The 21,814-nt window shown below is 47.5% G+C and overlaps 1 protein-coding gene across 1 annotated transcript; it reads left to right on the forward strand.

Annotated features, from left to right (window-relative positions):
• Positions 1-2,519: 2,519 nt before the first annotated feature.
• Cpxm1 (carboxypeptidase X, M14 family member 1) lies at positions 2,520-9,095 on the forward strand. Its single transcript, XM_048459941.3, has 14 exons — positions 2,520-2,726; positions 3,599-3,760; positions 3,881-3,990; positions 4,082-4,221; positions 4,353-4,443; positions 4,994-5,144; positions 5,236-5,324; positions 5,645-5,768; positions 5,850-6,046; positions 6,134-6,313; positions 6,392-6,689; positions 6,847-6,986; positions 8,529-8,631; positions 8,726-9,095. Exons 1-14 carry the CDS (start codon positions 2,579-2,581, stop codon positions 8,965-8,967), a joined length of 2,175 nt encoding a protein of 724 aa, XP_048315898.3. The 5' UTR covers positions 2,520-2,578; the 3' UTR covers positions 8,968-9,095.
• The last annotated feature ends 12,719 nt before the right edge of the window (positions 9,096-21,814 follow it).

Genomic DNA, 21,814 nt, shown 5'->3' on the forward strand with positions numbered 1-21,814 from the left:
GAAATGTAAGCCATCCAATCAAATGCTTTCCTTTATAAGAGCTAGTGTGGTCATGGTATCTCTTCACAGCAATGGAAACTCTAACTAAGACAAGACCAGTCTGGGCTACATAGAGCCCATATAGTCCTACCAGCTCATAGTCAGGTGAAATTAAAATTACTGGTGCTTCCTGCACAGAAAAAGATGATATACATACAACCAAAATGGCATCAGAATTTTGTTTATTCGTTATATTCTTTGTTTTAATGTTTCATTTTGAGATCAAGGCTCATTATCCTGCTCATGCTGTCTTTGAACTCTTGATCCCAGCTTGTCCCTTAAACTAAAATCTCCTTTGGACAGCTGCCCCATCCAACCTACTAGGCTGTTCCCTAGTACCTACAGGCTTGTCCCTGTGGTACCCAAAGATCCTACTTGATGCTCTTGGAGATAGAGACCATGGTATGCAGGTGACTGGGTATAAATTTGCCATTGTATCCCAGAGATGGATCATCATCATTTGAATCTGTGTTGAGGCCTCTTGCCTTGGCAGTCCCAAATACCCAGTGGCCAGGGCCAGAGGCAGAGCCTAGAAAGAGAGGGGTGTGAGAAGATGTAAAGCAGCTCAGGACCAAGAGGGGCATAAAGGAGCTCCGAGGAAGAGTATGGAAGGAGGGAGGAAGGGCTGAGTCTGAGATGTTCTGTTGCTGGTACTTCTCTCTCCCTTCCCCCCCCTTTCACAGCTCTCTGGGAAACCTGGTTGAAAGTGGGGCTGCTGGTGGAAGTCCACTACCACCTCTACCTTTTCAGATACCGGCCTGCAACGCAAGGATGCACGGAGTCTGCTGTCTTACATATGTGCATTGGCCCTGTGTTCACAAAGTCTGTGATGTAAAGCACAGCCTGATAGCGTCTGTTGTCAACCTGATACACCAGAGAGGAAAACCTCAACTGAGGAACTGCAGAGATAAGACTGGCCTGTGGGAAGCTGTCCTGATTGTTTGTGTATGAGGGCCTAGGCCACTGTGGGCAGCACCATCCCCTGGACAGGTAGTCCTGGACTGTATATGAAAGCCAGTTGAGAATGGGCCCGATAGCCAACCAGCAGGGTTTTTCTCCTGTTTCTATTTCAAGCTCCTGCTTGAGTTTTGCCTTGACTGCCCTGGATGAACCTACAAATGAAAATAAATCTTCTCTTTCGCAAAGTTGCTTGTGGTGTGTGTTTTATCAGAAGCTCCCTTAAACTTCTCTATGCCTCTCTTCGAGGAGACCTGGGCCTAGCACTGCTGCTCAGGTTGGGGTGTCAAAAAGGAATTTGGTCTCGGTGATCACTCCCTTCTCAGAGTTCCCTGCCCCTCTCTCTGGAGTATCACGGTTGGACCAGATGGCAGGGCTTGTTCCCTTGGAGTGGTCCCTTCTGGAGGTGGCCTTAGTTCAGGAGCCCCACACGTGGCCTTAGGCATTTCTGCCAGATTCTGGTTCCGGTGAATGCTGCCAGAGAGGAGCCGACTTGATAACCAGGTTATTCAATTTGTTTACATAGACCATGGCCCTGTACTTTTGTGAGGGGTCCCAGGCACCGGTGGGCAACACTTCTTGTGGGGATGCAAGCATAGGCAGAACCACAGCCCTTTCTTTTGGGCGGGTGGCTGAGGTGCAGTGTAACCCAGAGGGGTCCTGGGGAAGACATGGGTCTGAGGACTTGTGGAGGAAGATAAGAGGAAGAGGGGAAGGAGTTGGAACAGGGAGAACAGAACAGGGCGCCTATCAAGCTTTGGCCTCTCGGTTCTTGACGCCAGCCCTCCGGTTATCAGCTCTGGCTGCCTTCCTCGAGTTATGTAAGCCCCAAAACGTGGCAGCCCAGGGAGGGAAAAAGAGAAGGGGCGGAACCGAGGATGGTGGTGACGAGAGCAAGAGCTGCCTCTCTACACCCTATGGGTTGGTTGTCTTTGAGATTAATGGAGGACTCCTCATCCCTGCCTCCTCCCCCGCAGCCCTGAACCCTCACTGACTCCCGTTGCTTTCCCGCGGACTTTCCCGGCTTAGTCCCACACACCTCAGCAAGGTATCCGAGGTTCTGGATAGAGTTTCCTTTCAGGTTGTTTCCTCTCCAAAACTTTGCTACCTTGACCACATCACCTAGGCGCCGCTCTGAGCCTCAGTTTGCCAGTCTGTAAACTGAAGTTTGACTAAAATTCAGAGCACGTGCAAAGTGCCTTGCATAGGTGTCTGCGCTGGGTTGGGCGCGAGCAGTCAAATGGAATGTGCGGTGGCTTCGCAGACAGTGACGGGCCGGGCACCGTGGAGGCTGCGGCACTGGGTCCCTGGGCAGCCCCCAGCCCACCGCCGTCGCCGGGGTTCCTCGCGGCTCACCCGAGTCCACCGCCACGGAGGGACCTCGCGGCTCTCCCCAAGCCGCCCTCCCCTCTCCTAGGAGGTCGGATTCCGGCGAGTGGCTGTGGGCGGGCCGGAGGCTGCAGAGGGGCGTGGGGCGGAGGAGAGGGGCGGGCAGGAAGGGGCGGGGGGCTCCGCGGGCGCCCGCAGGAAGGAGAGAACCCACCGAGAGCCTCGGCACAGCGGGCTCGCCGACCCTCCAGCTATGTGGGGCCTCTTGCTCGCTGTGACTGCCTTTGCGCCTTCCGTCGGTCTGAGTCTGGGGGCGCCCAGCGCTTCAGAGCTGGGCCTGTCGCCGGGCTCAACCCTGGCCCCACATAGCAACCTTACACAGACGTCCACGAAGGCAAATGGTGAGCTCTGGGACCCACGGTCGGCTGCTGGGCAGGTCAGACCCACTCCCCCAGCTGGGTCCTCCAGCCTGTGAACTGGGACACACATACACAGCCCTGTGCAATGGCTGCTGACTCAGCAACCCCATTCTGGTCAGACCTAGTCAGCAGTTCCAGGGCAGGCCCAGTGGGATGCTGGCTGCCCCAACTCCAGCCTTCTCTTTTCACAAATGAAGAAACTGAGACCAGAATCTGGAGGAGCTCAAGAAAGGTGAAGAGACCCCAGACTAAAAGGGGCAGAGTAAGCCTGTGTGGGAGAGTGTTTAACGCCAAGGACTGGAGGGGAAAAGAAAGGGCGACAAGGCTGCGTGGGGGAAAAGGGGTTACTGGCTCCTGGTGGGTACAGACAGGCTGTCGGGCCTCCCAACTTATTCATGTAGGAAGTCGGGGCTCTGAGGCCAGGCAGATAGGCCAAGCACGGACTTCAGGACAAGAGCTGAGGCCTAGTCTAAAACTAAGGATGGCTTGGAGGATGGTCGGGGAGGTGCAAAATCAGAGGTGGGAGGTATCATTGCTGCAAAGGGAGCAACTAGGGCAAGGTCTAGAGGTTAAACACTAAACTCGGATCTCTAATGACTCGACATCACTCTCCCCTGGATCAGAGTCAGAGGGCACACTGTCCAAAGATGTAATTGTGTAAGAAGGAAGCACCAAGGATGTGACTAAGAAAGGCAGGTTGGGAATAGGTGTCAGGACTTGAATGCCACGTTAAGACTTCACTGATTGCAGTGAGTGTCCCATATGCTCGAATGCCTTCTTGAGCTAACGGACCTTTCCATCTGGGTTTTGTGACGTTCTTCCCTCTCCTGGTACATTGCCTCCTGGTACCCTAGAGACCTCAGGACAGCATGTCCGGCTGCGAGTCATCAAGAAGAAAAAGATCATTGTCAAGAAGCGAAAGAAGCAAAGGCAACCGGGTCCTTTAGTGACTGCCAGGCCTTCGGTGACCACCAACCCAGCAAAGACCCCCACTCTCCCTGAGAAACAAGAACCAGGTATTGATTGCCTTTCCGGGCGGGCCCCGCCTAGCATGGGAACTCGTCAGGCTCATCTCCTGAGCTGCCCCGGTTACCCCCTTACTCTAATCCTGTCTCCTTCTTCTGTCATTACCCCAGGATGCCCCCCTCTAGGCCTGGAGTCCTTGCGGGTTTCAGACAGTCAGCTCGAGGCCTCTAGCAGCCAGTCTTTTGGTCTCGGCCCACACCGAGGACGGCTCAACATCCAGGTCAACACCCTTAAGAGCTCCTTCTCTCCCCTCATCCTAGCGCTTGTCTGTTGGCCCTCCTGGCTTGGTGACCATGACCTTTTGTCCACAGTCCGGTCTGGAGGATGGCGATCTGTATGATGGGGCTTGGTGTGCTGAGCAACAAGACACCAAGCCTTGGCTTCAGGTGGATGCTAAGCATCCTGTCCGCTTCTCAGGAATCGTGACGCAGGGCAGAAATTCCATCTGGAGGTGAGGCAGGCTAGCTCTTAGCCCGGAAGTGATTGGTGGACAGACACAGATGTACTGCAGTGGCACTGCCTGAGCAGTATTTCTGCATAGTATATAATTGTGTAATAATATTTCTCTTTATCTCTGACCAGGTATGACTGGGTCACATCATACAAGGTCCAGTTCAGCAATGACAGTCAGACCTGGTGGACGAGTAAGAATCATAGTAGTGGGATGGACATGGTAAGTGTCCCCATAGTGACTGGGACCGGCCAGGGTGCTAGGCTAGGGTGAGCATTCTCTGCATATAAAAGACAGATACCCACTTAGCTCTAGGAGAAAGCTGGTGTTTTTGCAGTGCTAAGGACTTGGTGCATTCACAGGGCAGTTATTCACCCAGCACAAGCTCCGTTGGGATATTCCCATTAACTGCACCATGGGGTAGATGCTGCAGCTTCTTCCTGGGACACTCTTTCTGACCACGAGCCTCTGGGTTTTTTTACTTCTTGCCTGCTCATGGCTCTGGTTTTCTGTCTCATGGACCTCTTTTATACAAGGCTGCAGAATGGGTATGTTGCTCTAATGAGCTGAGACCGTGTCAGAAAACACAGCTGCCCAAAGTTGCCCACTGGCAGGAGCTAAGGAAATTGGGGTCCCTGTTTGATAGTGTGTACGTCTCCAGCTGAACCCACCAGGGAGGGTTGACTTGTGAATGTGGGAGCCTGAACTCCATCCCTGAATCTTGGGCCAGTATCAGGTCTGAGCATCCCCAGCAGGGACCCCATATCTCCAGGTATTTCCTGCCAATTCAGACCCAGAGACCTCGGTGTTGAACCTCCTGCCAGAGCCTCAGGTGGCTCGCTTCATTCGCCTGCTGCCTCAGACCTGGCTCCAGAAAGGTGCACCTTGCCTCCGGGCAGAGATCCTGGCCTGTCCAGTCTCAGGTGGGCAGCTGGGCAAAGGCTGGAGGGGCAGGGCCTGACTTCAGGGGCATCCTATGAACTTAACGTTTACCTGGAACTCACTTCCCACCAGATCCTAATGACCTGTTCCCCGAGGCCCACACCCTGGCATCTTCTGACTCTCTGGACTTCCGGCATCACAATTATAAGGCTATGAGAAAGGTCAGACACAACCCCGGGGACCGTGGAAAGAATCCTGCCCATTTCCCTCCCAGCAGGGCAGTCACACTGACTGTGACTACCCATGAGTCTCCTGTGTCCCATTCTCCTCTGTTTCCCTTGATCCATCCCTAAGTTCTGCTCCAGCTACCTTTGTCACGACACCACCCCTTTCTGTCCCTTCCTCCTGACCTGCTGGGCCTTTTCTGGATCATTCCATGTCACTCCCATCTGTGTGCACCTCTGGCTCTGTACGTCCTTCCGCGGTTACTCGTGGTCTGACGTCTGCGTGTAACTGCCCCGTGCTCCCCTCTGCTGCCCAGCTGATGAAGCAGGTGAACGAACAGTGTCCAAACATCACCCGCATCTACAGCATCGGGAAGAGCCACCAGGGTCTGAAGCTGTACGTGATGGAGATGTCAGACCAGCCTGGCGAGCATGAGCTGGGTACTGTTTGATGGCATGGGGAGAGGCGGGCACAGGGCAGGCTGCGGTATGAGCCAGCTCTGAACTTCCATGTGCTTCCAGGAGAGCCTGAGGTCCGCTATGTGGCTGGTATGCATGGGAATGAAGCCCTGGGGCGGGAGTTACTTCTGCTTTTGATGCAGTTCTTGTGTCACGAGTTCCTGCGAGGGGACCCGCGAGTGACTCGGCTGCTTACTGAGACACGTATTCACCTACTGCCCTCCATGAATCCTGACGGCTATGAGACTGCCTACCACAGGGTAGGCCACCTGGAATGAGGGCCTCCCTGTCCTCTCTGCCATGGTACACAGAGCCTGTTTGACTTGAACAAAGCCCTTTCTTGGCAGGGCTCAGAGCTGGTGGGCTGGGCAGAGGGTCGCTGGACCCACCAGGGCATTGACCTTAACCACAATTTTGCTGACCTCAACACACCCCTGTGGTATGCCGAAGATGAAGGGCTGGTACCCCACACTGTCCCCAACCATCACCTGCCACTGCCTTCTTACTATACACTGCCCAATGCCACTGTGAGTATTTTGGGGATGGGGTGAAAGGCAAGGCCCCTTGTCTCTGTGTGCACCCCATCCTCACCTATCCTTGTCCAGGTGGCTCCTGAGACATGGGCAGTGATCAAATGGATGAAGCGTATTCCGTTTGTGCTAAGTGCCAACTTCCATGGGGGTGAACTTGTGGTGTCCTACCCTTTCGACATGACTCGGACCCCATGGGCTGCTCGCGAACTCACCCCTACACCGGATGATGCTGTCTTCCGCTGGCTTAGCACCGTCTATGCTGGCACTAATAGGGTCATGCAAGATACGGATCGCCGACCTTGTCATAGCGAGGACTTCTCCCTGCATGGCAATGTCATTAATGGAGCCGACTGGCACACAGTTCCTGGGAGTATGTGCCCGAGAGTGGAATTAGTCCTGTCTCCATAACCACCTATCCCATAATAGTCTCTTGTAGTCAAGCCCTACCGTGGGTATCTCTCAAGAGCACTGGGAGAGTGGGGCTCCTGTCCACCCACTTAACACTCCAGTGTCTTTGGCATCCCCAGGCATGAACGACTTCAGCTACCTACACACCAATTGCTTTGAGGTCACTGTGGAGCTGTCCTGTGACAAGTTCCCTCATGAGAAGGAGCTGCCTCAGGAGTGGGAAAACAACAAAGACGCCCTTCTCACTTACCTGGAGCAGGTGGGATCTGAATCCCCAGTTCCTGGCCTCTCTGAGTTACCCCTGGCCAGCCTGCTGTCCCGGAGTCGTGCTGGAACGGGGGCACCAGCAGTCTTAACTGGCTTCAGATTCCACTACATTGAGGGCCACATGTGATGTCAGATTGTCTTGGAATGAGCTAGACAAGGAAGGGCAGCTTGCTAGCAGGGTGGTTTCAGATGTTATAAAGCAATGGAACTAGAAGCCAGGACAACCCGAGGCTAAGGAGTGGTACCCAGAACTGTCACAAACCTGTCCTTGTCAGGATAGCTTTTCTCAGAAAAGATAACAGTCAGACGTGAAAACTGCCTTGGTGCGGTGTTACCTCCTTCGGGACGAAGGTCCCTGTGAATGGCTCTGTAAGAACAGCTTCTGTGTCTACGAAGAACATCTCCCTAGTGTGAGACGGCTCGGCAGGTAAAGGCACCTGCTGCTTGGCCTAACAACTGAGTTTAATCTCTGGGACACACGTGGTGGAAGGAAGGAGAGAGCTGACTCCTACAAGTTCTCTGACCTTCACACATGTGCCATGGCATGTGTGTAGCCGCATGCAAACATAGATCCACACAAAATAACTAAATGTAAAAAAATGATTTTTAAAAGAGGATTGAAGTTCAGATCCCAGCATGCATGTAGTCAGCTGATCATCCCCATAAATCCCTGTAACTGTAGCTCCAAGTTGGGTAGATAAGAATTGCTGAGCCTTGCTGGCTTCCAGCGTAGCCAAGTGTGAGCTCCAGGTTCAAGGACGACCCTGCTTTAAAGAAACAGCTGGAGAGTGACAGAACCTTGGTGCCCTCTTCAGGGACAGCTGCTCATATCCGAGGACAAGCCTAATAACAGTGCCATCACCCTTTAGAAAGCCCACAGTAACACCTTACTAGACCAGGGGTAACTTAGAAATTAGGAGATAATTTTTTTAATAAATTTATTTATTTATTTTACATCCCAGCTGCAGTTTCCCCTCCCTTCTCTCCTTTGCAGTAGAAATTTTGTCACCTAGGATCATAGTATAGACCTGACACCTTATCAAGCTTGCAGGGCGACAGCCAGAAAGCTAATGAAGTCACGCTCTTCTGCAAAGGGAAAGTGTCTTTAATTTTTTTCATTTGTTTGCTTTTTAAGTCAGGGTCTCACTGTGTAGCCCAGGCTAGTCTCAAACTTGAAATCTTACACCCACCTCAAGGTTTTGATAAACTTTTATACAGACTGAGGTGACTCACACTTGTAATTCCAGAGCTTGGGAAGTGGAGGCAGGCTCAGGGTTAGCCTGGACTACATATTGAGACTTGGCTTTAAAGCAAAAATCTTCAGCTTGGCAGTTATAGCACATATCTTTAATCCCAGTACTCAGGAGGCAGAGGCAGGTAGAACGCTAGCCTGGTCTACAGAGTGAGTTCCAGGACAGCCATGGCTACATAGAGAAACCCTGTCTCAAAAACCACAAACAATCAAAAAAAACCCCACTAAAAGACAAAACAATACACAACAACAAAAACCCACCTAAAAACTTCTGCTACACAGGTGCGCATGGGCATTGCAGGAGTTGTACGGGACAAAGATACAGAGCTCGGGATTGCGGATGCTGTCATTGCCGTGGAGGGCATTAACCACGATGTGACAACAGGTGTGTGTGGCAGAGGGAAGAACTTGGGCCCTTTCGACTGGTCGGAAGTTGAAGAACCTTGAACCCGTCTGACCTCTCTCGTCTCTCCTGTCAGCGTGGGGTGGCGATTATTGGCGGCTGCTGACTCCTGAGGACTACGTGGTGACAGCCAGTGCCGAGGGCTACCATACAGTGAAACAACATTGCCAGGTCACCTTTGAAGAGGGTCCTGTCCCCTGCAATTTCCTGCTCACCAAGACTCCCAAGCAGAGGCTTCGAGAGCTGCTGGCAGCAGGGGCTAAGGTGCCCCCAGACCTTCGGAGGAAGTTAGAGCAACTGAGGGGACAGAAGAATTAATGTCTCTAGCTGAAGAGAGCCACATTTGTGAACAGGCTGGACCTGTTCAGAACTGAGGGAGGAAGGGAGTGGGGAGAAAGGGTAGTAGAAGAGGTGCTATGTCTTATTAAAGCTTCTGGTGCCTGATAGTCCTGTGGTCTCTGTGTTCCAGGTCCTTGTCCGGGGTCTGAATGCACATGTACACACTAGCCGGTTATGTACACAGACGATCCCACCTGAGCCCTTGTACTTGAGGCTCGGCAGAGCGACTCACTTCTGCCTGTGTTTTTCTGCCATGGGTGCTAGTATGTTCCTTAAGCATCTGCTTGGTGTCAAGTGTGCAAGCAGTCAAAGGTCAGTGGTGTCTGCACCCAGCCTTCTGGGCTTTTGGTTAGGAGGTAATACACTGTGAGCTATGCTGAGGTGGAAGCCGGTTTGGTAGAGGAGGCAGGGTGGTCACACACACAGCAAATGCAGGTCTGCAGTGACTGAAAACAGTCAAGGATGCAGTTGAGATGGTTTTAGGAATTCAGATGAAGGTAGACCGGGCATAGGGTATGGATAAGGACTAAAGATCAGCTGAAAGCATTTGAATTCACTTCAGCTATTTAGAGTACCAATAAATGATGGTTTCTTTCCTGCTAAAGGAGGAATTGCATCGTGAGCCTATGTCTTGCCGAGAATACAACCCATTACAATGGTTCCAGACAGAATTTTCATGTTAGAAATAAGTGTACGAAGATATCGAAATTACTAGATGAGAAAAGGGGGAAAGGGAATTTTACACAGAAAGCAGGAAGTTAATCGCCTTTATTTATTACTGCTGCTATTTAAAGTTTTCTTTATTTAGTGTGGGTGCCACATGCAGTGGAAATTAGAGGACAGCTTAGGGAGTCAGCTCTTTTCTACTACATGGGCCTCAGCAATGAGAGGTCATCAGGTTTGTTACCTGCTGAACCATCTTGCCTGTCTCTGCTTCGGTGTTTGTAAATCTGTGTTTGGCTATGTTGATGCTGAATCTAACTAACTTAGCTGTCAAGGAAATCTATGAAATATAGGTAAGCTTTGGGTCCCTTTATATTTCAGAGTAGCAGAAATTTCTCTCCATTGTGTTCCTGAGTTGGGTCTGTTTTTGTTTGTTTTTAATTTTGCTTTTTTTTCAAGACAGGGTTTCTCTGTAGCTTTGGAGCCTGTCCTGGAGCTAGCTCTTGTAGACCAGGCTGGCCCTGAACTCACAGAGATCCACCTGCCTCTGCCTCCTGAGTTCTGGGATTAAAGGCGTGTGCTACCACCTCCTGGTTTGTATTCTACTTTTACTTCACTGGATATAGCAGAATTCTTAGTTGCAGATGATAAAATCCATTCTAGATGGCTTAAGTAAAAAAGAAATTTGTTAAAAAGGTCTTAGTTTAAACAATTTCCAAGAGGACTAGAGACCAGATTTCAATGCTTCCTATTCTAAACAGCACAGGCAATGTCAAGAAACAACATGTTATAGGGATATCTTATAGGAATCACCACTCAGCATTTACTTTCCATTAGCAGGTAAGATACCAGAGACCAAAGGTTAGAAACCTCTTTATACGTACTAGAAGAACTGAACACTTCCACCACTATGAGTGTCAGAAAATATGCCATCTCCTGTTGCCCAACTTTATACCCAGTCTAGGGCTATGGCATCTCTTTGGTGGTATTTAGGTTATATGAGCAATCCCACGTAAAAGGAAGTCTGGGAGACTTATTTCTTACCTTTACAATGTAGGAAGTCAAGCTAAAACAAACTTCAAATCAACATTAAGTAAGTTTGTTTACATGTTGGAAACACTGAAAAGGATTTCTGAGTAGGATCACTGTATTGTGCATGTTCAGGGAATTCTGTGTAAAATAAGCCAATACCAGGACTGGAGAAATAGCTCAGCATTTACTTTTCCTTCAGAGAACCCAAGTTTTGTTCCCAGTTCCCACATGGTAACTTACAATTTTCCTTAACTCCATTTCCAAGGTTTCTGATACCCTTATCTGGCCTCCAAGGGCCCCATGAATGCACACATACATACATGCAGGCAAAATACTCACACATCGTTTCTTAAAAACTATAAATGAGTCAGTAACCCAGAGGCCCACAGAACAACACAGACCATTGCTATCACACTTATATACTCACCAGAGGTAGATGGTAAGGTCCGATTGCCGAAGACACCACACACTTTGTAGGGTACAGAGAAATCAATTAACTGACTAGGAAACATCCTCCCTGATGATTAGCTTTCATAAAGCTAAAAAGTGCTATGCAGGTCACTGGGAGAGAAAATACATCAGGTTTTACCCAGTAGTACTGGATTCTACATGAGGATAGACAAGATGTGTATCAGAGGCATGGCTGTTTGGGGATAGCCAACCACTTTCTGATTGGATTTAAGGTCTGATCCACAGGAAGGAATTGATGCCTGGTATTGTAAACTTGATCAGAAGTCCATGACTGTGGAGGGAATAGGCCCAATGGGCAAGCAAGCCTACTGTTGTTGTTTTGCAAATAGTTATGTTGAACTGTCTTCTAAATGTTGTCTATGTCTGTAGATCTGTGTTGCTCTTAACCTTAGTCAGATAAGCTCCTTTTAGCAGTGGGCAGTGGTTAGTGCAGAGACTCATTGCATTTGCACTCACGAACCCACAGTGACTATGGTCACCTGCACAAGGGCAAGCCAGTCAACATTCCAGCATGGAGGGGCAAGAGGCACAAAACCCTGTCTTTGGCTGAGGCATGTTTCTGGGTGTCAGAAGACAACCTGGAGGAGTTGGTTTGTGGTAGGTGTCCTGACAAGTGGAAGAAAAGAAAACCAGGAAACACTCAAGTGTCTTTGAGTGTCTGCCGTCTTCCCACACCTCTCTTGCACCTTCCGTCTCCTCCCTTCCCAGTTATCTTAATACTAAAGCCTCACAGTTTCAAAAACCCAATCAAGATGGTATTCATCATTGGGGCTGGAGAGATGGTTCAGTGGTTAAGAGCTTTACCCGCTCTTCCAAAGGTCCTGAGTTCAATTCCCAGCAACCACATGTGCTCACAACCATCTGTAATGAGATTTGGTGCCCTCTCCTGGCCTGCAGGGATACATGCATCCAGAACACTGAATACATAATAAATAAATACATTTTTCTTTCTTTCTTTCTTTCTTTCTTTTTCTTTTTTTAAAAAAGATGGTATTTATCATATACAAGAGACAAAACAAAAAAGTCCAAAATATATAAAACCCGAGCCTTAACCCTATAGGGTTTGGGGCTCAAATCTTTGAACAGGAATCTTCTAAAAGTAGAAGTTTCAGCACAGAAAACACTTCTTGGAAGAAAAGTTTTGGTGTTCTAGTCTTGTTCCAAGTACCCCATAATATTTCCTCCCCTTCCATCATGTGGTTCTGGGGTTGGTTTCAGACTGCTGCTTTTTTCCTGCAGAATTATGTCTTCAGTCACAGGAGCAAATGTTAACCAAAGACTTTTAGATTTGACAAAGGACAAAACTTCACAAGTAAGATAATTCTGGGGGCTAGGAGTGATGACCTTGTTCTGCACTGCAAAAGCAGAACCAGAGGCAGGAGGATCAGTGTGAGTTTGAAGCCAACCTGATTTACATAGTGAGTTCCAGTCCAGTTAGGGCTACATAGTGAGATCCTATCTCAAAAAAGAAAGAAAGAAAGAAAGAAAGAAAGAAAGAAAGAAAGAAAAAAGAGAAGAAGAGGAAGAAGAAGAAGAAGAAGAAGAAGAAGAAGAAGAAGAAGAAGAAAACTATGCATCGTACAAAAGAAAGATTATCCAACTTTTTTTCTTTTTGTTATTTTGTTTTGTTTGTTTTCTTGAGACAGGGTTTCTCTGTGTAGCTCTGGCTGTTCTGGCACTAGCCCTGTAGACCAGGCTGGCCTCGAACTCAGGGATCCTCCTGCCTCTGTCTCCTGAGTGCTGGAATTAAAGACATGGGCCACCACCAATCATTATCCAATCACTACTTGCATATACTGGCAATTTGGTGCCCATCTCCAATTTACAACACAATCCCTATATTTGAGGATCAATAAACATTATGGAAGAGAGTGGCGAAAGATTATAAGAGCCAGAGGACCAGATCATCTGCTTCAAGATAGTATCCTCTAAAACAAGGACAAGAGTGTGTGTGTGCACGTGTGTGTATGAGTGTGTATGCATGTGTGTGTGAGAGAGAGTGTGAGTGGTTCCGGTAAGGGTGAATATGATAAAGATAAACTGTATGAAATTCTCTAAGAATTAATCAAAATATTAAATTTTAAAGGAAGAAGATTCTGACCCACATCACAGCAGATAAACCTTGAAAATGATATGCTAAGTGAAATAACTTATAAGATGACAAATGCAGGACTGTGGGACTTATCACATGAAACAGTAAGTTAGATTAGTGGTGGCCTGGGCTGGGGGAGAAGAAACTAGGACTATTGTTCAATGTGTGTACTAGTTATTGTGACACAACTCACAGGAGGGAGAATTTATTCTGGCTCATGTTTTGAGGGTCCAGCATGGGCAGGCAGCTCCTTCTGGTGGGAGGCACAACTGGGGCTCCCCCCATTCCACATCTTGGTGGAACAGGAAGCAGAGAACAGTTAGGAAACCAGGCAGGTTGTAAACCTAAAGCTCACCCCGAGGAATCTCTTTCTTCTTAAAAGATCTATGATCTGGGCTATAGAGATGGCTCAGAGGTTAAGAGTACTGGCTGCTCTTCTAAAGATCCTGAGTTCAATTCCCAGTAGCTCGTGGTGACTCACAGCCATCTATAATGGGATCTGGTGCTCTCTCCTGGTGTGCAGTATAGAACACTGTATACATAGTAAATAAATAAATCTTAAAAAAAATTCTATGACCTACCTCAACTTGATATGCCATGCTTTGTTGACACCTGTGGGGGGGCCTGCCCCTTTCTGAACGGAAACAGAGGAGGAGTAGATTGGGTGGGGGTGGAAAGCAGGCGGGAGAGAATGGGAGGCGGGGAGGGAACAGAAACTATGGTCGGGATGTAAAATAAATGAATAAGTTTTAATTTTAAAAAGATTCACTAGGAAGTGATGTACACCTTTAAACCCAGCACTCAGGAGACAGAGGCAGGTGGATCTCTGTGAGCTCAAGACCGGCTTGAGGCTGGTCTACAGAGTAAATTCCAGGACAGTTAGGGCTACACAAAGAAAACCTGTCCCTAAAATCCAAAACCAACCAAACACAAAAAACGTTCTAGGACCTCTCAAAGCAGCGCCATCAATTGGAACCAAGTATTCAAACACATGAGCCAGTGGTGGGACATTTCCCTTTAAATCACAGTGGGTACGGAACTTACATTTTGCAAGGTTGGAAGAATTCTGAAGATAAACAGTGGCAATATTTGCCCAACAATATGAGCATATTTAGATGGCCTGTACCTTTAAAGATGGCAATGATGGGCTAGGCACGACTTAAAACCCCTACAAAGTCAGCCCTCCAGGAGACTAAGGCAGGATTGCGTGTTCAACACCAGCAGCTTAGGGAGACCCTGTCTCAAAAGTAAAAGAACCACTGGGAAAGTGGTCCAGCGGCAGCCCCCGCCCAGCGCCACTAAGGCACCCAGTACCTCAAGGAAGAACAATAAAATAAAGTTAAGATGATAACTTCTATTGTAAGTATGTTTTACCACAATTAATTTTAAGTTATCTGTTTTTATGTGTATGTGTATTTTGCTGTGTATATGACTGTGCTCCACATAGTGCCTGTACCTGAAGGGGCTTCTGAAGTCAGATCCCCTGGGACTAGAGTTGCAGACAGTTGTGAGCCACCATGTGGGCACTGGGTATTGAACCTGGGTCTTCTGGAAGAGCAGCCAGGGCCTTCAACTGCTGAGCATCTCTCTGTCTCTACAAATAATAAAAAATAAACTGAACTGTTATATTTGAGAACAAAGGTTAAAGAAGGGAAAAGTAATGAATTGCGTGGCAGAACATGGGGCCGCGGGTTAGTCTGCAGGTTTCTGTACTAAAAGGAGGAGTTTTTCTTTCTTTTCTTTCTTTTTTTTCTCCAATTTTTTTTTAATTAAAGCAATGGGCTGGAGAGATAGCGCAGAGGTTGAGCACTGGCTGCTTTTCCAAAAGTCCTGAATTCAATTCCCAGCAACCACATGGTGGCTCACAACCATCGTAATGAGATCTGGAGCCCTCCCCTGGCCTGCAGGCACAGATGCAAGCAGAACACTATATGCATAATAAACAAATAAATAAAATAACTTTTTATTTTTTAAAGGATCCATGATCCTTCACTCCCAAGTGCTGAGATCACAGGCTCATCACCACAACTGGCCTTTTAGAAGAAAGGGCCAGTGTAGGTAAATCAGCAGATACAGAAAACAAATTAGAGAAGGGCACAATTGGGAAGGAGTCTTAGAACAAAAATAAATAAGGTTTTGTGTTTGTCTTCGTGGCTATATATTTTGTCTTTCCCAGCTCTAAAACAGAATGTGTTGATCATGATATATACCTCTACAACTATATTGAAAACCATTGAACTGTATTATTGAAATGAGTGAATTATAAAGTTGCAAATTTTATCTCAAAGTTATTACAAAAAGTCTACACTGGCAGATATATAGTGCATAAAAAATAGTTCGTATGACAAGAGCACAGATGAGATGCCAAGGGAGCAGAGTTGAGGAGGAGCGGGGTTCCTACACACCACGCAGGTGGGACAGATGCTGATCTACTATGGAATGGCGTTACAGTCCCCATGGTAACCACTGAGAAAGTAACTCAAAGAAAATAGAAAAGGGAGAGCTGGGAACTCAGATCACACAAAAGAAAGCATTTTAACACAGGAGGACTTAGAGAAAAGGAACAGCAAAGTGGTATGTGCAAATCTCACAGTTTAAATGAGTGGATCTCTTCCTCTAATTACACAGTGAATCAAAAAAAAAAACACTGTGTAGCTGAAGAGATGGCCCAGTAGTTACAAGCAATGGCTGCCCTTCCAAAGGTCCTGGGTTCAGTTCCCAGCACCCATATGGCAGCTCACAACAATCTGTAACTTCAAGGGATCCAAAGTCCTCTTCAGGCCTTTGTGGGCACACACATGGTGCATAGACATACATGCAGGCAAGAATACCCTTACACATAAGCAACTTAAAAAACACACACACACATTAAGGGAGTGATTTTTCTGAGAAATGCTATTTAAAGTTTGCCTTTACAAATCAAATGTTCACTCAACCTGTAACAAAGTTAATGCTGTGCTCTGAGAGTTTTTAGAACCCTACACTCCTTCTGTTGACACACTGGGTACTTGGCCTGTTTAGAATTAACTGACCTTTAAGAATAACAATGCAATCAATCTTATGATTTAATGAACGCCTCCAAGCTCGACTAAATGCATAGCTTTGATTTTTCTACATTCGCCGTTTCTTTGTGATCCAGTCTTACCCCTGACTCAGAACAATGCTTGTTTGCTTCAGATGTGATGGCTGGACCTAAGACCACCTGCTGGAAGTGGTGAGGCACGGCAAGCAACTCCTCCCGCAAATGTTGAAACAAGTAGACACAGATTGATAACATCTGATTGCAACTTTCTGAGTCAATAGGTTCAGAAAAGCAATTCCTCCGTTTATGAAACTCCTGTAAAAGTTCCACATTCTTTCTGTGTGTTCATTTGAAGTATTATTCTCAAGAAATAAATATTAATGCATTTTTTTGTGCTCAAAATGAAACCTATTTGGAATCAACAGTGAACATGACGAAGGTGGTCTAAGACTGTACTATACACCTCCAGCTCGATACTCCCAAGTTAGCAAAGGCAATAAGACCATAGTCTCCGAATTTAACGCGAAGCCACTATTTACTAAGGTTTGCATTCAGAGGGCGTGGGGAAACACAATCAATACACTGACCTGGTTCCTCAGGGTTTTGTGAAGGTACAGATGTTTTAAAAATCATATCTTTATAAGAAATTCAAATGTGTGGAAGTAGGTTGCTAATTCAAACCCAGCCAGAAGGGGCCACTTCATAAACAGTGTCCCTGTGATTGGGATAATGGGAAGTTTTGGTCGTTCTTGTTAGTCTTTTGAGCTCATTGATTTTATTTTGGTTTGTTTATACCCTTCATTTCATTGTTGAAGCAATGATTATTATTAATTTATTATTTTTTGTTGAACTTTCTATCATGATTGTATTTTTCAGTTCTAAAGTTTTTGTTTGTTTGTTTGTTTGTTTTTGTTTTTCAACACAGGGTTTCTCTGTAGCTTTGGAGCCTGTCCTAGAACTAGCTCTTGTGGACCAGGCTGTTCTCAAACTCACAGAGATCCTCCTGCCTCTGTCTCCTGAGTGCTGGGATTAAAGGCATGCACCACCACCACCCACATCTCCCGCTCTTTCTTTGCTAAGGCTGTTTTCATTTTGCTTCAAGTGTACTCATACTTATTTGTCAATCACTTTAAAATCATCTCTGTTAATTATATTAATTTTGTGTTGTAGTCAAGGTCCTTTTTTAGTAATTTTTTTTGTTTGTTTTGAGACAGAGCCTTACTCTGTCTGCCTGGCCTGGAACTTGATATATGGACCTGACTGGCCTCAAACTCACAGTGATGCACCTGCCTCTGCCTTTTGATGACTGGGATTAAAGACCTGTGCCCCCATACCTAACAGCTTTTTATTATAACTAGCTTTCTTCTGGTGCTTAGCGTCTGAGGGGTGGTGGGTGCTTTGTCAGATGGAGGCAGAAAATCCAGGTTCCCCACATAACTAAGGTTGGTTCCTAAGGAGCTGTTTCTTCTTTTGATAAGCAAGGATAGGTAGTCTGGCTCTAAGTGTGTCAGGGAAAGGCTAACATTGGGCTATGATTCTGACCCTTCATTAGGCTTCTGGCAACACCAGCCCCACAGAGAGACTGAAAAGCACTTTGTGGCTGTTTTTTTCTGTGGTCTTCTCTGAGAACTCAGGAGACAATGTGGTGGGAGGAGGCTTCACTGTTTGGCATGGATGGACATCACAGGTCTTCACTTGATCTTACCCGACACTGCTCCCTGCTTTCTACCCGGCCTTTGCTGGTATAGCCGGAAACGGGACAGTTTCCGTTCTGTGGAGTTAGCCAGGAATACTGTTTAATTCCTCTCTCTAGGGCTTTGCCTTAGAAACCTTCCCACCCCATTAGCTCCCCTGCTCTGGGCTTCTCTCTCAGCACTTACTCTCCCAGAGCATGCTACCTTTGTTCTCTGGGCATTGTCCCATGTCCCCTTTCTGTCATTTCTACCATCATCTCTGTTAATCAGTGGTACCTAGAGCTGTCTAAGAGAGAGTGCTCATTAAGATGCTGTCCCAGCGGGAGGGAGGAAGAAATAGGGCCGGCTCCATTGTCCTGCCTTTATTTTGTTGTTTGTGAGAATCCAAGGGCCGGGAGAGCAGGGCTGGATGTCAAGAGACTCCAGCTAGACTAGGGGGACAGTAAGATCACCATCCCTTACCCTATCCCGGGGAGTGGCAGGTCAGAGACTCCAGCTAGACTAGGGGGACAGTAAGATCACCATCCCTTACCCTACCCCGGGGACTGGCAGGTCAGAGACTCCAGCTAGATTAGGGGGACAGTAAGATCACCATCCCTTACCCTACCCTGGGGACTGGCAAGTCAGAGACTCCAGCTAGACTAGGGGGACAGAAAGATCACCATCCCTTATCCTACCCTGGGGACTGGCAGAAGGTCACCTGACCTAGAAGGCAAGAGAGAAGGGAAAGGGAACCCAGCCCGTGGGAGTGTGATGGGGGACAAGCCTTTGATCAGCTTTTAGTGATGTCTGTAACAATAAGGGCTATGGTTCAACAGAACTAACGTAGACACTGCTCTGTGGTTTTGCCTGTTTGACACAAGTCTAGACATATCCGGGAAGAGGCGATCTTAACTGAGAAATGAGATTGCCCATGGGGCATTTTCTTGGTGATTGGTATAAGTACGGGAGGGTTCAGTTCACTGTGGGCCATGCCATTCCTGAGCTGATGGTCCTGAATGCTGTAAGAAAACAGGCTGGACAAGAGATGGAGAGCAAGCCCGTAAGCAGAACTCCTGCATCAGCGCTGCATTGGCTCCTGCCTCTAGGCTCCTGCCCTGCTTAAGTTCCTGCTTCAATTGCCCTCAGTTGTTGTGGACTATTCCTTTACACTGTGTGAAGATATACCACTGTGATTCGTCTAATAAAAAGCTGAACAGCCGATAGCAGGCAGGATGTCTGGACACAGAAGATGCTGGGAAGAAGAAAGGCAGAGTCACCAGCCAGATGGAGAGTAAGCAGTGTGGGCAGAACAGAGTAAAGGTAATAAAGCCATGAGACAAAAAGTAGACCCATAAAGCAGGTTAATTTCAGTTGTAAGAGCTAGTTAGTGACAAGCCTAAGCTATCGGCCAAGCTTTCATAATTAATAAAAAGTCTTCATGTGGTTATTTGGGAGCTGGCTGGCAGGACAGAAAGATATGCACACATTCAGTGATGGAATTTGACCTGGGAACTATAAGCTGAAGCAAACTCTACCCTCCCCAAGCTGTATTTGATGACAGCAATAGAAACCCAAACTAAAACCGACAGTATCATCACAATTGACGACTGTTGAGTCAAGTGCTTACTTGCTCTCTGCATCCACTTCTGTGGCAGAGCTCTTCCGGCCTCTTCTAATATCATGGAATGGAGGATGCATACTCTTTGCTTTTCAATGGCTTAGGATATATCCTATAAGCTTTCCTTGTAGTAAAAGTGGTGTCTTCACCACTCAAGAAGTGGAGATGGCACAAAGGAAGGCCTAACTCCTTTTCCTAAAGACACTAGGCAGATGGGCACAGTCTTTCCCCCAGATCCTCTTTGCCAGCTGTTCAGTTGGAGCTTCCAGCTAGCCCCTGCACAAGCTGGAGAACCCTCTCTCCTACTTCTTCCAACCCACCCATGCTGAAAAACCTCCGAACAAAGCAATGGCACCCAAGTGCCCACCCAGGGACCTAGTTTTTGACCATATCTTGGCACAGTTCCAACTCCTGGCTGGCAGGTCATCACTCCTTGTCTAAGATCTATAAAACCTAGCTCAGGAGTGTGACTTCTCTGGCCGCATTCTCAGAGACCTGTGAACCCACCCAGGAGTTGTTTTGTTCTCAATAGGCCTGTTGTTATATTTGTAATTGGCTTGATCCAGCTTACTAGTCAGTAGGAAAACATTATCTGGTGAAATTTATTTGGGGAAAAAACACATCTAGGTGCTGGTGTAGGAGGGTCTTCTTTCTATGTGTTGCCTTCATTGGTTGAATAAAGAAAACTGCCTTGGCCTTTTGATAGGGCAGTAACTTAGATAGGTGGAGCAGAACAGAATGCTGGGAAAAAGGAGGCTGAGGCAGAGAACTGCCCACCATGAAGTTGCCAGGTCAGACATGCTGAATCTTTCCCAGTAAGCCACAAGCTCATGGTGACATACAGATTATTGGAAATGGGTTGAATCAGGATGTGAGAATTAGCCAATAATAGGCTAGAACTAATGGGCCAGCCAGTGTTTAAATGAATACAATTTGTGTGTTGTTATTTCAGGGTATAAGCTAGCCAGGCAGCTGGGAGCCAGGCGACGAAAAGCAGCCTGCACCCCTATACAACAAGGTGCTGAAACCTGGGAGGAGTTGAGCCCTCAGCAGGTGGTCCCGGTGTGGTGAGGGCTCTTTATCGTTGCTCTGTTTGACTTTCGAGTTTTTTTTTGTTTTGTTTTTTGTTATGTTTTTTTGTTTTTTGAGACAGGGCTTCCCTATGCAATGGTCCTAGCTGTCCTGGGACTAGCTCTTGTAGACCAGGTTGGCCTCAAACTCACCTGCCTCTGCCTCTCGAGTGCAGGGATTAAAGGTGTGTGCCACCACTGCCTAGCCCTGACTTTTGACTTTTGACTTAGGGTAAATTACCCATTTCCCAGTCATCTTCTAAGAGACACCAGGTGCCTCATCCAGTATCCAGAACCCAAAGTCCCCTGCCAAGCTTCAGCTACACCAGGGCAAGCCTGTGTCAGAACAGAGACAGACTCTGGGGAGTCTTTGGGTTCAGAGACATGTTTCCCAAGGCTACTCCACCCCCACTGTTCAACTCCAGGCTATCACAGACGATGCCTTTCCCTAGTCTTTGGTTTCTGGCACAGACTTAGAAATGGATAACACTGAGTCTAAACCCAATCCTCAATCATCCCTGGGGTGCCTGCTGAAAAATTTATCCAAATTGGGACTGTCTCAGACCATACACCCAAAGCACCTAGTTTTCCTTTGTTTTGTGACCTGGTCTCACTACACTCTAGAAAACCAGTCTAAATGGTCACCACAGGCACTCTTGACCTTAACATCCTCCATGATCCTAAAGCGTTTCTACAGGTGCTTGGGCAAATGGTCAAAACTCTGTCATGCCTGGGCTTTTGGGAACTGTGTCCATGTCCCTTCCCTATAGCTGATGTTTCACAGCCTAGGTCGGATCCAGCATGGATGGTCACGCTGGCAGACCTCTTGCTTCCAAGGACAGACCCCAAACCCAGACCTCTCCCATGACCGAGCCTCCAGAAACTTTGACTCCCCTGCCCTCTCTTCAACCTCCAACTTCCAATCACCCCCTTCCTACCACCCTGTCTCCTCCCCTCCTTCTGCCCCACCCACTCCAACACCCCAGGCTTCCCTCTCCCTCCTTCCTTCTCTCTTTTTCTGGTTTCCAACCTCCTACTGGCCTAAACCTCTTGAAGCCTCGACTATGGCCTCTCTATCCTCTAGATAATTGATCTAAATGGCTGCCTAATGGCTCTCTGGACCCTAATGTTGTTTGGGATCTTTACACCTTTTGTGACTGCACAGGAAAACAGAAAGAGATC

The sequence above is a fragment of the Myodes glareolus genome, chromosome 10 (genome assembly GCF_982192425.1).
Source record: "Myodes glareolus chromosome 10, mMyoGla1.1, whole genome shotgun sequence".
Lineage (NCBI taxonomy): Eukaryota > Metazoa > Chordata > Mammalia > Rodentia > Cricetidae > Myodes > Myodes glareolus.